Source organism: Aspergillus aculeatinus (assembly GCF_003184765.1).
Source record: "Aspergillus aculeatinus CBS 121060 unplaced genomic scaffold BO66scaffold_58, whole genome shotgun sequence".
Taxonomy (NCBI): domain Eukaryota; kingdom Fungi; phylum Ascomycota; class Eurotiomycetes; order Eurotiales; family Aspergillaceae; genus Aspergillus; species Aspergillus aculeatinus.
The window spans coordinates 66,553-81,329 of record NW_020291527.1 but is presented as its reverse complement, the minus strand read 5'-3'; the positions used below and the strand labels follow the sequence as shown (position 1 = coordinate 81,329).

Below are 14,777 nucleotides of genomic sequence, written 5' to 3'. Positions count from 1 at the left end.
GACCGAATCGTCATCATATCAGACACCATGCGCTGGATTGACCAATACTTTGAATCAAAATTTGGAATCCGAGAGCTTGGTAACCTCCGTCCTGTGTTCATTGTAGACGATATGAACTTAGTTGACTAGTGCCTCCAAGTCTATAATCCTTCGCCCGTCGGTCGAATTCTTCCGAGAGATTGATCTCTTTGCCGAGATACTTGCCGTTTCAAAAGATATGCGCTGGATTGACAAGTATCCCTATCTTTGTAAACTTTGATCGGCTGATTGAATTCGAGAACTCGATAACTTCGTTCGTGGATTCTGGTCCTCGTCATCGTAGACAACATGCACGGGACTGACCAGTTTCCTTAAGTCAAGAGGCGTGGGTTGAAGGCAAATAGCTCAATTGGCAGAGCAGCAGAATTAACATCCCCGCCAGGGTTAGGACAGTCAGACCGTAGTTATGGGGAGGTCAGAAATAGCTGGCATGTTCGGATTCGAGACGCTTTTGCTCATCGAAAGTGGCCAGGTACTGAACATATCACAAATTGTCCGAGAGAAATCGGCATATCGCGGACATGCCCCGCGCTTTGATTTGAAGCTACCGCTTTCTATTTTCCCGGTCACAGCCCACCCCGTCTGCATTCTTAATGCATCGGTGCAGCCCATAAACGTGGTCCACGCAGCCCTCTTCCTCCCTCATCCGGACCGCCAGCTACAACTGGACATCACCTACCCCACAAAGATGAATGCCGTAGTGGAAGTAGAGGGCGTCTAGATAGTTCCGGACATCAAAAAGCACCTTGCGTCGCTCCTGGGACTCGAGGACCCTTCGCAGGGTGAGTCCCCCGTTCGGGATCTGGGTACGCAAAGCCCGGCGCTGGAGCGCTTGGACGTCGATGAGGTACGCGTGCTGTCTCGATAGCAGGTAGATGGTCATGATTGTAATCCTCCCATATTGGAAGAGATTTCGTCATTCAAAAGCCGTTTCGGGGTCACTAGTGGAAACCAGTTATGCAGTCTGTTGACCATCAAACCCCGACTCCGAATTCGTGCTTTGTCGCTTTCCAGTATCATATGCTGAAAAGTGTTAAATTTATCGCCGAACTCCACGTAGAACATACTTGCTCAAAGCCGGGATCGTGTGCATCGGGTCAGTCTGCGGAGCGCCGGGACCAGGTCAGCTAGAGTCGGGAACAAGCAGAGGGAGGGGGCATGCATACTTGTCAATTTAGTGGACTGTCATCTGTTCCGGCTAGTCAAGAAGCCATTCTGCTCGTCCGTGTCCAGCTTGACAGCACAATCGGGTGTGCCATGATGGAGACCGTGAGAACGGCTGTATTCCGAGAGCTTGTTTTGTCTCTATCAAACTTCTTTCCCCGAGCATCGATATGTTCATCGGTCTCAGTCCGCATCATTTTTGGCCTGCTGATTGATGCCACTGCTCTTCCACTTATTGTGTTTGGCTCGTAATCCATGTTGACGGAAACAGGAATTCTCGCACTCGTTCGATCGTCGCCGTTGGTAGGGGTGTCCTAAGCCATGCGATATGATATCAGTCAAGCTTTCTTATTTTGATGGACAAAAGGTATTGATACTTACCTTGATAGTACTAGTAAAGGCGGAATTATCGTTGTGGGAGTGATTCCCCTAAGGATTCAGTTTCAACACAGTCTCGAACAAGCTGCACAGGGAAGGACTCCAGGATGTCCTGAACCCGCTGCTGTTCACTCCCCTGGCCATCGCTGTACAACTCAGCCACCTTCTCAACCACCCCATCTACAAACGATGAGATCGCGATCCTCCATAGCAAATACCCCGCATCGCCGGGCAAAAGGTATAGGTATTCAGGATAGAGAAGGATGTATCGTACCTGATATTTGCTCAAGCTACAATAGACAAGAATGCCAAGTCCCAGCAATAGCACAAGACGAGCGACTGGGCAGTCTTTCTGGGTATGTTCTGCTGACACAACCTCGGAATTCATTGTTGAAATAACTCTCATAGCTTGTGTCCTTGTCGAGCCAGTGTGAGCCTTGGCAATTCTCACATAATACCATCCCCAAGGTGTATTCCTGGCAGACATCCTTATGCCCGTCATACACAGCTTGGAGGTAAGAGGCTCATTAAGCTGCACGTATGATATAGGATCAATTCCGTAAAGCGACGTGTCTCAATGATTTCGATGTCACCGCGAGAGCTACCAGGGGGTAGAAAAAAAGACTCGGAATCTCAATGTCTCCGCGTGAGCCACCACAGCGTAAGAGGAAACAGTGGCAACTTAAATGCCACCGCGATGGTACCAGGGAGTAGAAAGAAAGATTTGGGGTGCGGAGATCTTTCGTAAAAGGTACAGTACAGACGGGTTTCCGGCGGAAGGCTGCAATTCTAGCGAGTTGAATTGAGCGCATTCCGAACGCCTTATGTAGGGCTCAATGAGAGAAGACGCAATGAATGGTGAGATAGGTTGAGGCTATTAGATTTGCCATTCTTAATCGGTTATCTGCTGTACTCGGGTATCCCGTACAGCTGGGGGTGCCGAGATTAAAAAGGGCCGTGAGTTGGTCTTATGATTCCATCACCGATAATGGAATTAAACCGATTTCTCCTCGATGTTGTAGCTCCTTCGCTCAATTGGAACAGCTTCTCCTTGAGCAGTACAATCAGTGCTCGCACGGGCCTTGCTCAAAGACATCCATTTGGCTGTGCTGTGGAAATTTATGCCGGGTCGTTCAGCGCTCCGTTCGAATCTTATAGAGCAACTGGGCTCTGTGTCAGATCATTTGCAATTGGCGCATGCTCCATCAAGTAGTCCATAAGCTTGAAGATGATTCAAGCGGGAAGGGACATGGTAAGTGTTAAGGCTTCCATCTTGCTCATAGTAAACCACCACACCTTAGAATGGAAGGGCAAGCACAGCCATCGCTTAGGGCGGGAACCCTACCGGCTATCTCTCTTAACCACCGAAATTGGAGAGTTAGAACGATCATAGAAGAGACTCGAAAGAGATAAAAGGAAGAAAAATGCGATCCAAAGAGAGACAGTCGCCTAAAGAAAATTTCAGGTGGGCGTTGGAATCCAGGTGGAACCACAGAAGGAATCACTCTGCCCAGCTTGGATACCAGTGAACCAAGAGCCCTGGGGATTCAACTTGAAAATAAGGTCAAGCGATCAGCATCAGGGAACTTGGAGCGAGATTCTCAAAGCAGCCGGCAATGTGTTCTTGATGCTGAGCCAGCCCAAGACCACATCCGAGTCCAACAATCTCAGAGACCTCTTGTAATTTATCCAGATAGATCAAACTTCTAGCCCTCGCCTTGAACCATGAACTGGTAGTAGCTCTGGTAACGAAAGACTAGAATGTGTTTGATTCGGTTATACAGATGGAACCCCCATTCTGGTTTGCGATATCCTCACCGTAGTGGACGTGCCAAGATCTTCCTCTCCACAGCATATCTATGACCATGAGCATAGGACAAAATAGTCAGACCTGGGGTCTTGCGTAATTGCAGCAGTGTCAAAGTCTCCTGGGTATGTGAATGAACATACAGTCTTGCATAAGAGTCAAATGATCAGGACGACACAAGCACAGATGAGTAGATGTCGGCTGATGGCCGAGATGGTCTGTTGATTTGAGTTGACACTGGCAATGATCTGCTACTGCAACTGTGATCCAAAGACTGAATAGCCTTATGGACTCCGGTCACATGCTTCGACTCGATCAATGGTCGAGCAGACACAAGCACGGATTAACCAGACGTCGGTTGACGACCAAGATGGCCGATCGATCTTTTTTGACACTGGCAATCAGCTGCTACTGCAATGTGACCCAAACACTGGATATCCTCATAAACTTCGGTCACCTGCTTCGACTCGATCAACGGTTGAGCTGGCACAAGCATGGGCAGAGCAGACCGTGGTTTGACTCGATTAACGGTCGAGTTGGCACAAGCACAGGAAGAACAGAGGTTGGGTGATGGCCAAGATAGTCTGCCATTTCATCTGCCCACTGGCAACAAGCCGCTATGCAAGTGAGGTCTAAGAGCTCAGTAGCCTCAAGCTCTTCACTCTTGTGCTCAACTCAAGAAAGCCGAAGAGGAACATAGGAGCAGCTTCTCTGGGAATCAAAAAAGAGACCTGAAAGTGTCGATGATAACATCAACCCGCCCGATTCCAATCGGAAAACGCGTTGCTCAGACCGACAAAGGTTCAGATTAATGGCCCGTAGGCATGGCATGCAGATGATTTATCTGCCTGATTCTTGACTGCTGCGACTTGCTATAGCTTGCCGGAACAAGGTTCTCTGAGGGTGAAATCCCACTGAACTCTCACAGCAGTGTGTTGAGCATGACGCTCGCGCAGCAGGACTACATGTCGGGTCCAAGTTTCGACAAAGAGAAGCCCAGCGCCGTTGGGGGCTCGCTGGAGGCTCATAACAGCCTCATCTCGGCTATTGAAGCGCACTGTGTTGATTCGAGCATGATTAGCAAAATCTAAGCGAAGGAATGGAACGAAGCAAATACTCACAGGAGCGTAATGGACCCAGTGGCTTCACAATGAGCCCTGCGGCAGTCCTTAGGCAAAAGTTTTGACTACCAGTCCAGTTGAGCTACAATGATCTAAAGCTCAAAGTGACTGGCCTTGTTGGGCTGCCGGAGGCTCGTAATTACTTCACCAAGGCTAGTGAAGTGTACTAGGCAATTCGAGTATGATTAGCATCATTTCGGAGGAAAGAGATAGGTCAGGTAATCACTTACGGATGGGTAATTTACCCAGTGGCTTCAGATTCTTCAACAGCCTTTGAGCAAGAACTTGACCGTCGGAATGGGAAGACACGTCAACCCAATTGAGCTACAGGAATGGCAAGCTCGAAGAGGCTGGCCTTGTTGGGTCGACGGAGGCTCGTAACCACCACACCTAGGCTATTGAAGCGTACTAGGCAACTTCGAGTATGATTAGCATCAACTCGGAGGAAAGGGATAGGTCAGACAGTCACTCACGGATGGGTAATGTATCCAGTGGCCTCAGAGCTCTTCAGTAGTCCTTGCGCAAGAACTTGACCGTCGGAATGGGGAGACAAGTCAAACTTGATTGAGCTGCAATAGTGGCAGGCTTGAAGAGGCTGGCATTGTTGCATTGCCGGAGGCTCACAACCACATCGTCTAAGCTGTTGAAGCGTACTAAGAAACGTCGAGTATGATTAGCATCGTTTCAGAGGAAAGGAGATAGGCCAGGCAGTTACTCACAAGTGGGTAATGTATCCAGTGGCTTCACAATGAGCCCTGCGGCAGACTTTCTTGAAAGTTTCCACAATCATGATCGTCTAGTTGAGCTACAGCGAGACAAGCTAGAAGAGGCTGGTGCTACTGGTGGCTCGCTGGAGGTTCCGAACCGTGTCACTTAAGCGGCCAAAGAACTCTAGGTAGATTCGAGCAAGATTAGCATATTCTTTTGGAGGAAAAGAATCTGTCAAGCAGTCACTCACGGGCAATGTACCCAGTGGCTTTGCAACAAGGCCTTGAGCAGTCCTTGCGCATTGACAATTGCCAGGATAGAGGGATACGTCGGCTCAGGTTGAGCGACAGCGATGGCAAGCTCGATGAGGCTTGCATTGTTGGCAGCTCGCCGGAGGTTCCTCAATACCTCACCTGAGTCGTTGGGATACACTGAGATTCGAGCAAGATTAGAATATTGCCGAGGAATAAGACGGCCTAGTAAAAACTTACGGGCGAGCAATATATCCAGTAACTCCACAATGACTCACAGAGCCTTCATCGTAAAGACGAGGGAGCACGCCAGTCCCGTTGAGCAACAGCGATAGCAAGTTCGATGAGGCTGGCATTGTTGGCAGCTCGCCGGAGGTCTTTCGATACCTCATCTGAGTCATCGAGAATCACTGTGGTGCGAGTCAAATTAGCAAATTGCCGAGGGGGGAAATGGGCTAGGTACATGGATGCTCACGGGTGGGTAATGTATCCAGTGACTCCACAATGAGCCATGCAGCAATGTTCTTACAGAGCCTTCATCGCAAGGATAAGAAAAGGCCAGCACCGCTGAGCTACACTGATGACAAGCCTGTTGAGTAGTGCCTCGAAGTCGATGCTTATGCACCTCAAGAGGTCACCACATTTGTGATCGATCACCATGGGATATGGTTCTCAGGGGCAAGGAAGCAATGGATCAGAACCCGGTGAAGTGGTGGTAACCGAATCATTCTTCCCATCATCTCAAACAGAACTCAGTTCGTCCGAGTGTCAACAAACTGACAAGTCGAGCTTTGACTTGCAGACTGTGTCCAAATGCACAAACACCTGAATTAACGGTGATCGTGATGGTGGCAGCAGCAGCAGCAGCGGCAGCGGCAAGAGTTTTCCTCACTGGCCTCTTCCTCACCATTCTCTTCCGCACTCAGTAAAGCCTTGTCAACAAACTGACAAGTCGGACTTCGATGTGCAGATTGTGTTGAAGAGGGCGAACACCTGAGTTCACGGTGATCGTGATGATGACGATGACGATGATGATGATGGAGGAGGAGGAGGAGGAGGAGGAGGAGGTGGTGGTGGTGGTGGTAGCAGCAGCGGCGGCAGCAGCGGCAGCGGCCAGAGGTTTTCTCACCCCAGTCTTTCTTCCGCAGTCGGCGTAGACCAAGGTGCTATCTGTGGACATTAGCATCAGATACATTCGATTCGTACAGAGGTGTAGACATACCAATACTCATAGCGAAGCTATGATCATAAAAGAACTCCCGAGTCCTGCCCAGATAGTCTGTCTCCCAGGCGATCGACGAGGGGAGTGAACTGATCACCGTGGCAAAGTGGTATCGAGCTTGAATGAACAGAATCGAGACAGCAATGACCAGCTCAGCAGTGGTGTTTAGAGAAAATAGTTACTAAGCAGAACACCAATTGCTCCAAGGTCTGACACATCTGACAGTGGTATCCTGGTCCATTTTTCTCAGGACGAGTGTGCTGTCCATTATGACACTGGCAAGTCACCAGATAGCAACAGGGTGGTAAGAGGGTAGACCGGTCGCTGATGCTGGAGGTGTAGCGCTCAACTTGGGCAATGGATCCTGGAAGACAGACGAAGCTCGGGGAACAGGCTTGACTTGACAGCGTTAGCATAAGCTCTCTTCGACTTGCGCGAATTGGGGAGAAGGTGGAACTTGTGCAGTCCAGAAGAAAAGTATGTGATAATGTCACGAATGAGTGTCCGGTCAATGGCCTCTGAGCTAGACGACCCCCGGAGTGCCAGCGGAAGTGAGACAAGGCAAAGGAAATGAGCTCTCAATCTCTCAGAAAAGGAAGAACATTCCCGAAGGGAGGGGTGATGTCGGAAGCAAGAACAGATGAAAAGAGGGGACCGTCAAAACAGTCACAGGTGAAAAGTAAAAGAAGGAAATGACTTGATCACCGAGATGAGAAAAACTGTCAATCACCCCTCAAATATGATTCAAGGAGAAACACGCAAGAACCCTCGGTTCTACACCCTGGATCAATCCTCCCAGATGACCGAGCCGTCGTAGCATTCATCGCCTTTCTCAACTCGCAGATGTGATCTCCGAGACCACGCAAGCAATCAGTAAACTGGGAACTCTCCCGCAAGTTCCGCAATCTCCCGAAGAGAACTTCACCTGAAATGGAGCGGGAAAACACCGCGGGGTACTGAAGTCTCACCCCTCGCATCTTGAATCCAATGCCAGATGTTCGTTGAGAGAAGGCCAGCTCCTCCCTGGGTATGCTTTCTCTTCGAAACACAAGCATACCCAGGACCCCGCAATCTGATGTCTCGCTCCAGGCGAGTCTGTTCGTCTCACTCGAGGAGATCCTGGACTAATCCAAATCCTGCGGGATTAGTAGAACCAAAGTCCTGCTCGAGGCCCTGGTAGTTTATGTAGACTTTCTCTTCGAAAGCGTACAATCGACCCAGCATCTCTTGGTGTCATCCCATGTCAGTTGGGATCAAAACCGCCCACCACAAAGGCATGTCCTTCCCAAGAACTTATGTTTTGTCCCATGCATCGAATGCAACGTAGTTGGGTAACAGAACGTATGAAAATTGCAAGGTCTGAGAAGAGGACCACATGGAGCGGGGTAGACGGAAGAAAGATGGAAGACATAGGTAACGCCCCGCACCGGAGGTGTCATCCCAGCTTTTGCGCTGCTCAGTTCACCCAAGGGTAGAGCAACTCGTTCCACCACAAAGGTATATTGATTGGATGAACAAATGCATGAGAAGAATGAACAGATGTATCATGAGAGCGGGAGTCAACAGATGATTGGAAGGTAGGAAAAGACTGAGTAGAAGTCCACATGGAGTGTGGTGTGGAGTGTGATGGAAAGAGGAGAGAGGAAGAAGGAAGAAAGAAACTGAGAAGGAGTGGGAGGGCTCTTAAGTAGACAGCCCCCGGCTCGCTGGCTGAGGTCTTGAGGATACAATTAACCGCTGGTCAAACCGTGAAGAATTGCAGTCCGGTTAATCATTCCATAGTGCATTCTGCGCTCTGAGAGATCAATCCATTAACGGCTTACCTCTTTGAGACCTACACCAGTGACGGAATCGCCTTTGAAAACAACCCCAGTGACGGAATCCTTTTTTGCCGACCACTTCCGTGAAGGAATCGTCCATTGAAAGTGAAGGACTATCTTTTCAGCCTATATTCATCAAAGAAGTGGGCATGAAGAACCTCCCTTTCTCAGAACAGCCCTTCAAGGAGCCTGCGTGCTACGGGACTACATCTGTGAGGAGATCAACTTAGGGCACGTTCGGAGTTACAGTCGGAGTTACGGAACAAGCCGGCGCGGGACGGGATGCACGGACCAGGAAGCCCACGTGGACGGTACCCTGGTTCATTGCTAGCGGCTTTGAATAGCTTCGACAACAATAACGCAGTTAGCGCCACTAGAATTAAGCGAGGCAGATATGTGCACAAAAGATCGTTGTTTAGGATATCAATCTGATAAAGAATTTTTAAGCTATCTCTTATGCGTAGCACACCAATCACGCCATGATTACTGGGAAGAAGACAGAAGAGAAAGAGGTAGGAAGAAGAAAAGAATAGAGCTGTAACTCATACACGACGGGATATTTTGGAGATAGAAAGAAGAAGAGGGTAGAGGAAGAAGGCGGCATAAGGCCGGAAGCACACCACACACAGCAAAAAGGGAATAGTAAAAAGTTCGTACAGCATCATTATGGTTTGTACAAGGAAAGAAAATCACCTGCAAAACCTCTAAACTACCCCATACATACTTAATGAGCCGCCGCAAGACCACCAGGCAGAGGAGCATCCAAGTCAATGCTCTCCACGGATCTGCGGTTCTCGCCGCTCTCGCGGAAGAGATTCGAGAAGTACTTGCTGGCGGTCTCGCTTTCATGCTTGGTCTTGCTGACTTCGTGCTTGCGACGTCCGAGGTCTTCGATGTCTTGCGCGAGGCTGGTCTGGAGGTTTCCGGCGGGCAGGCGCAGAATGCGGCGGACCTCGGAGGAGATCCGCGTAGCGTTGGAGTGGACGTAGTCCATCTCTGAGAGAGTAGCTGCAAGCTTGCGGGAGAGACGAGGGGGAAGGGTAGTAGGGATCGTAGAAACCATCCAAGCAGCGGTCAAAGCAGCTAAATGTTCTGTCAGTCAAAGTCATACAAGAGAGAGAGAAAAAAAAAAGAAAAAAGAAAAACGTACCGACTGCCAAAACACCAGGCAGGAAAAGTCGGCGCACATTGTTCGGTCCCAAGAACCGAACAGCACTGAACATGCTGTCAACCCAGCCGATGCCACCAAAGGCTCTGCCTCCGAGGACAGTCACGGCAGTCATCGCCATTCCCGTCCCGGCCATCTTCTCTTGCCGCTCCCAAATACCGGAGATATCGAAGAAATCCCAAATCTCTACTTCGGTATCGACCTGTCTGGCGAGCGTGTGACGACGACCACGACGGAACATCATGTCCGCGCGGAAGTTCAAAGGCGCAAACTTGTCTTCTCCGACGTGCAAAAGACCAATGTTTTGAATGAAGCCAACACCCTTGACCGTCTTGTCCCGCGCATAGTCCTCGCAGTCCGCTACAGATGCGGCGATCTGATCCAGCATAGCCAATTTCAAGTCCTCGGCGTACTGGAAAGCGGAGAACAGACCGGGGTACTCAACACCCAAGTCGGCTTCGGAGACATGAGCAATGGTTTCACCCAAGCTAGACCGGGTGTGATTGTAAACGTCATCGCACGACTCGTCAATGTACTTCTCAACCTGATCGCTAAGTTCTACCTTCTTCTTCTTGCCTTCTTCATAAGCAGGTTCCAGCTCAGCAAGCTCGTCCGTGACACGCTTAAGTTCAGCCTGAGCTACATCACGATTGACTCCAGCCAGGGAATTCAGATCCGCGAGCAGATTCAGAAGATAGGTCCGAGCAGGCGCCAGCTTCGAGCGAGAGCGCTTCTCCAGAACGAACCGGCGCAGAGAACCTTCAAGGTTCTCAAAGTCCTGGATCTTCTGCCGCTGCTTGCCCTTGTCCTTGCCCTTTCCTTTATCCTCAGGCTCGTCATCGTCAGAGCCATCGTCGCCACCACCGCCCGAACTTGAAACGGAGACCGGAGGTGCCACGGGAATGGCGTTACTAGAGACGAAGTGAACCAGCTCAGCTGCCTCTTTGTAGGTGCGAGGGCTGAGCTTGCCGATCTGGTCCAAAATCATCCGCTCACACCGCTGCTTGTCGCGAATCTGATCAAAACCGTTGACAACAATGAACATGTAAGCCTTCTCGTGGGCAGCATTGAGAATGAACTCCTTCGCAGAAAGAGTAAAGTGATTAGCGGCGGAAACCACGAACACAACCACATCAATCTCCTCCTGTCGGGCAAAGACCGCCGTCGTCTTTAAGGAATCCGAGTTCAGACCAGGGGCATCGATCAGCGCGATATCCACCACCCCATTGTTGAGCAAAGACTCATCGATCGTCCGCACATCCTTCACATAGACCTTGCACTGCATGTACTTTGAGTTGTCGATAACGATGTCCTCCAGCTCATGCAACCCATAGACGTCGTAGGTGCTCTCGTCGTTGCGGTTGTAGGGAACATCCTTGTGGACGGCATGCACCTCTTCCAGCCCGCTGTTCTCACGTGCATCAAGAACCTCGCAGAAGATGCTGGTGCATGGCTGCTGATCCTCGGGCAGAACCTTGCGGCGCAACAGTGCATTACAGAAGGTCGACTTTCCGGCATTCAGATCACCGGTAATCAGAACCTTGCTAGAAGTATCCTCAATCCGATCTCGCAACGAGAGCAGATGCTTGACGCTCTGGCTGATCTTCCCATCCAACAGCGACGCGATCGATGCCTTCTCCAAGGAGTGAACCAACTCGGCTTGCGACAGGGCTCCCAGCTTCAAGTCGAGTTTGAGAATCGAGAACTCCTGCGCAATCTGCGGGCTCATCAGCCGGGGCTCCGTGGGGACGCGACGCTGCGCTGCTGCACTCGACTCCGCCAGATCCTCGCCGGCGGTCATTGTAGCGGCGCGCCGCATCTGGCCGGGACGGGGGATCGAGTCCAGAGCTTCATCTCCGAAGAAGGACTGGGCCTTGTGCAGGGTGGGTTTGTCGTCGGGGGACTCGAGGTCATTCTGGACGGAGGGATAATGGGCGGGCCATTGCCGATTCATATCCTGGAGTTCCTTCAACGTATCGATAGTGCGCGTAATAGCGCGTCCGAGCTTGGTCCGGTTCGAGTTACTATAACCCCAAGTCTTAGCATATTTCCGAGGGATATCAAATCCGACCGAAGCGTGTAGCTGATGGACAGCAGGATGAGATTATGGCGCACGTACTAGAGTAACTGGTGCACATGGCTCGCGACGACCTGGCGCTCGTGCTCAGCTAAAGATTCCGACGCGTCAGTTCAAACACCCTTTCAAGGGACCGAAGTTCTCTTCAAAAAACGCATTAAGAAGAAACGCACCTGCTGGGTTCCATGCTCCAAGATGGGAGGGCGCATGCATGGGAGTCGGGCTATCGACCATCAGATCCGCTCGCCATCCGCCACCAACCGCAGCTCCAGCATCACCATCGACCACGCTCCCACTGGGAATGCTGCCACCGTACCCGGAATCCTCATGCAGCGAGGCCATCAGGGCCGTTGCGCTCTCGGAGGTCGAACCATTTCCGACGGTCATATACGCGGGCGGGGGTCTGGGGAAGGACGAGGGGGTACTGCTCATGGCGGAGGAGTCCTCGGGCGACGGTTGCTGCTGGCTGGAGGAGGATCCGGCGGAAGAAGAGGAAGAAGAGGCGCCTTGGCCGGGGAAATACTCCTGACTCATGGCGAAAGGGTGGTTGTTTGCATGTGGGCGTAACCCAGTGCTGGAAGAGTTGAATGAAAGGAAGGACAGAAAAGTCGCGGAAGGAGTGGGAGTGGGAGCAAATGCCGTGCACGGGAGGCGAGGGAGATTAGATTTGGCTTAGTGATGGAAGGATGAAAGGATGGAACAGGAATGGAACATGGAAATAATATGAGTAATTAATGCATGCACCAAAGAAACAGCAGCAGCAGGAGCAGCAAGCAAGCAATGAGAAGCACTTCAGCAAATCATGGAAATTCGGCGCGGGAGGCAAAGAGCAAAAAGGGAAAATAATTCATAATTTGTTCATTGCTGGCTGAAAAGGGTTTAGTGGGGGGGGGGAGGATTCAGTGTCGGGGCCTGCATGTGACTGTGGGTGGGTATCTTTGGTATCAGAAGTGTATTGAGCATACTACTGCCATCTCTTATGTAGGGGTAACTCCAGTATCAGCAGTACAGTACACCAACTACAGCCTACGGCTGGCTTGCCTTGATGTCACTTGCGGCTGGTTGTCCCTCACAAGCTCACTCACTCTCTCCGCCTCGGTGGCTTGCTTTACCTTACTTATCAACAACAACACCACCACTACCACAATCTCGATCGTCCGATAATCCTTCCTCCCTCCTCCCTCCTCCCTCTCCTTGACCGTCGTGTGATCCCGATACCCCTTACAACCCTCATCACCATGAACGTAAGTACCCTCCCCCAACCCTTCCAATCACATCAGCGTCGCAAAATCACCCCACCTCCCACCTCCCCTTCCCCCAATCCCCACCCATCAACACCAAATTAAGCCTCAATCACAGATCGTCGAATGGGCCTTCGGCAAGCGCATGACGCCCGCCGAACGCCTCCGCAAACACCAACGGGCCCTCGACCGCACCCAACGAGAACTCGACCGCGAGCGCGTGAAGCTCGAGAACCAGGAGAAGAAACTCGTCCAGGACATCAAGAAGAGCGCCAAGAATGGGCAGATCGGGGCCTGTAAGATCCAGGCCAAGGACTTGGTGCGCACGCGGAGGTATGTTGGACCCTCACGCAGACACGCACACACCCCCCCTCTCTCTCTATCCGTACTTTGTTGCGATGTGCGATGTGCGATGTGCGATGTTTGAATAAAAGGTGTCTGACGGGATGGAGAACAGGTACATCCAGAAATTCTATCAAATGCGCACGCAGTTGCAGGCGATTTCGTTGCGGATTCAGGTATGATTTTTCTACCTTGATGGACTAGGTTGTTTTTGGGGAGGTTGGTGTCGGCTGTCAGCTAACGCAACTCATCCCAAAATCTAGACGGTACGGAGTAACGAACAGATGATGCAGTCGATGAAGGGGGCGACGATGCTGCTGGGCAGCATGAACCGGCAAATGAACCTGCCGGCGCTGCAGCGGATCGCGATGGAGTTCGAGCGCGAGAACGATATCATGGACCAACGGCAGGAGATGATGGACGATGCGATCGACGAGGCGACGGGCATGGAGGGCGAGGAGGAGGACAGCGAGGATATCGTCAAGGAGGTGCTGGATGAGATTGGCGTGGACCTGAGCCAGGCGGTGCGTGATAGTTCCCCTTGTTCTCTGTCAAGGGAATGCGAGCCACAGTGTTGTGGTGGTCTCCGTATACCTATACTAACTGTTTCTTCTTTGGGTGGTTTTGCAGCTGGGTGAGACGCCGACGGATATACAAAAGACGGCCGTGGGTGAGACAAGAGTCGCGCAGCCGATTGGGGCCGCCGGAAACGCAAGTGATGATGACTTACAGGCAAGACTGGATAGTCTTCGTCGCTGATGATATGACTGACACGAGTCGACTACTGCTGTGATTTCTTTCTTTTTGTTTTGTGTCCAATCTTGTTTTCTGCCTTGTTTCTTGCACTGTTATCACATTCGTGGCTAGGGGTTTTCGGGATCGGGCATAATGCATCCATCTATCATTCTTCCAAGGCTTAGCCTTGTACGTCTATAAATCTATCCTTTTCTATCGTCTCTCATGACATAGTGTCGCCTCTATACTCCAGGTGAATCCCAACATACCGATGCAATGGGCTCAAAAACTATAACACAAACCGATATCGAAACATTCCGTCCACCCCGGAGAAATCCATGCTTTGCCGAGAAATAAGAAAACCCACATAGCACCAAACAATGCGGAAAGAATAAACAACCACAGGAAAGCGATCCACGCCTATTCTTGCATTTGGTCCCCGTCGTTGTCTGCGATAAGCTGGTTGACTGCTGCCGCTATCTGTATCAGGTTTTGTGCTTGCTGCTGCGCCTGGAGTTGTGCTTGCTGCTGTACCTGGAGTTGTGCCTGCTGCTGTGCTGCCTGGAGCTGAGCCTGGTGCTGTTCCTGGAGCTGAGCCTGGAGCTGAGTCTGCTGTTGCGCCTGCTGTTGCGCCTGCTGTTGCGCCTGCTGTTGCGCCTGCTGTTGCGCCTGCTGTTGCGCCTGCTGTTGCGCCTGCTGTTGCG

General features: G+C 51.1%; 5 protein-coding genes across 5 annotated transcripts in view; 1 reads left to right on the top strand and 4 right to left on the bottom strand.

The window, feature by feature from the left end:
- Positions 1-692: 692 nt before the first annotated feature.
- On the bottom strand, positions 693-1,011 carry BO66DRAFT_395158 (uncharacterized protein). Its single transcript, XM_025648157.1, has one exon. The coding sequence runs from the start codon at positions 920-922 to the stop codon at positions 698-700; it is 225 nt and encodes a 74-aa protein (XP_025499581.1). The 5' UTR covers positions 923-1,011; the 3' UTR covers positions 693-697.
- Positions 1,012-5,382: 4,371 nt separating this feature from the next.
- BO66DRAFT_442724 (uncharacterized protein) lies at positions 5,383-6,700 on the bottom strand (the record flags this gene model as incomplete). Its single annotated transcript, XM_025651452.1, has 5 exons — positions 5,383-5,400; positions 5,479-5,648; positions 5,777-5,878; positions 6,414-6,638; positions 6,691-6,700. The coding sequence occupies 5 exons, from the start codon at positions 6,698-6,700 to the stop codon at positions 5,383-5,385; spliced, it is 525 nt and encodes a 174-aa protein (XP_025499580.1).
- Positions 6,701-8,961: 2,261 nt separating this feature from the next.
- BO66DRAFT_382789 (mitofusin) lies at positions 8,962-12,538 on the bottom strand. Its single transcript, XM_025646027.1, has 4 exons — positions 11,929-12,538; positions 11,798-11,846; positions 9,661-11,702; positions 8,962-9,593 (listed from the first exon to the last, which is right to left on the bottom strand). Exons 1-4 carry the CDS (start codon positions 12,287-12,289, stop codon positions 9,235-9,237), a joined length of 2,811 nt encoding a protein of 936 aa, XP_025499579.1. The 5' UTR covers positions 12,290-12,538; the 3' UTR covers positions 8,962-9,234.
- A 455-nt stretch (positions 12,539-12,993) lies between these two features.
- Positions 12,994-14,335, top strand: BO66DRAFT_431759 (ESCRT-III subunit protein DID4; the record flags this gene model as incomplete). The annotated part of the gene is made up of 5 exons (XM_025650604.1): positions 12,994-12,999; positions 13,115-13,329; positions 13,454-13,514; positions 13,602-13,862; positions 13,969-14,335. 5 exons carry the CDS (start codon positions 12,994-12,996, stop codon positions 14,095-14,097), a joined length of 672 nt encoding a protein of 223 aa, XP_025499578.1. The 3' UTR covers positions 14,098-14,335.
- The window catches only part of BO66DRAFT_196672 (Protein kinase domain-containing protein), a 2,874-nt gene continuing 2,256 nt past the window's right edge, over positions 14,160-14,777 (bottom strand). The window contains exons 5-6 of the mRNA XM_025642496.1: positions 14,437-14,742; positions 14,160-14,286 (exon numbers count right to left, since the gene is read on the bottom strand). Coding sequence (XP_025499577.1) covers positions 14,494-14,742 — 249 coding nt within the window. The 3' untranslated portion in view covers positions 14,160-14,286; positions 14,437-14,493. The remainder of the gene's footprint in view (positions 14,287-14,436; positions 14,743-14,777) is intronic.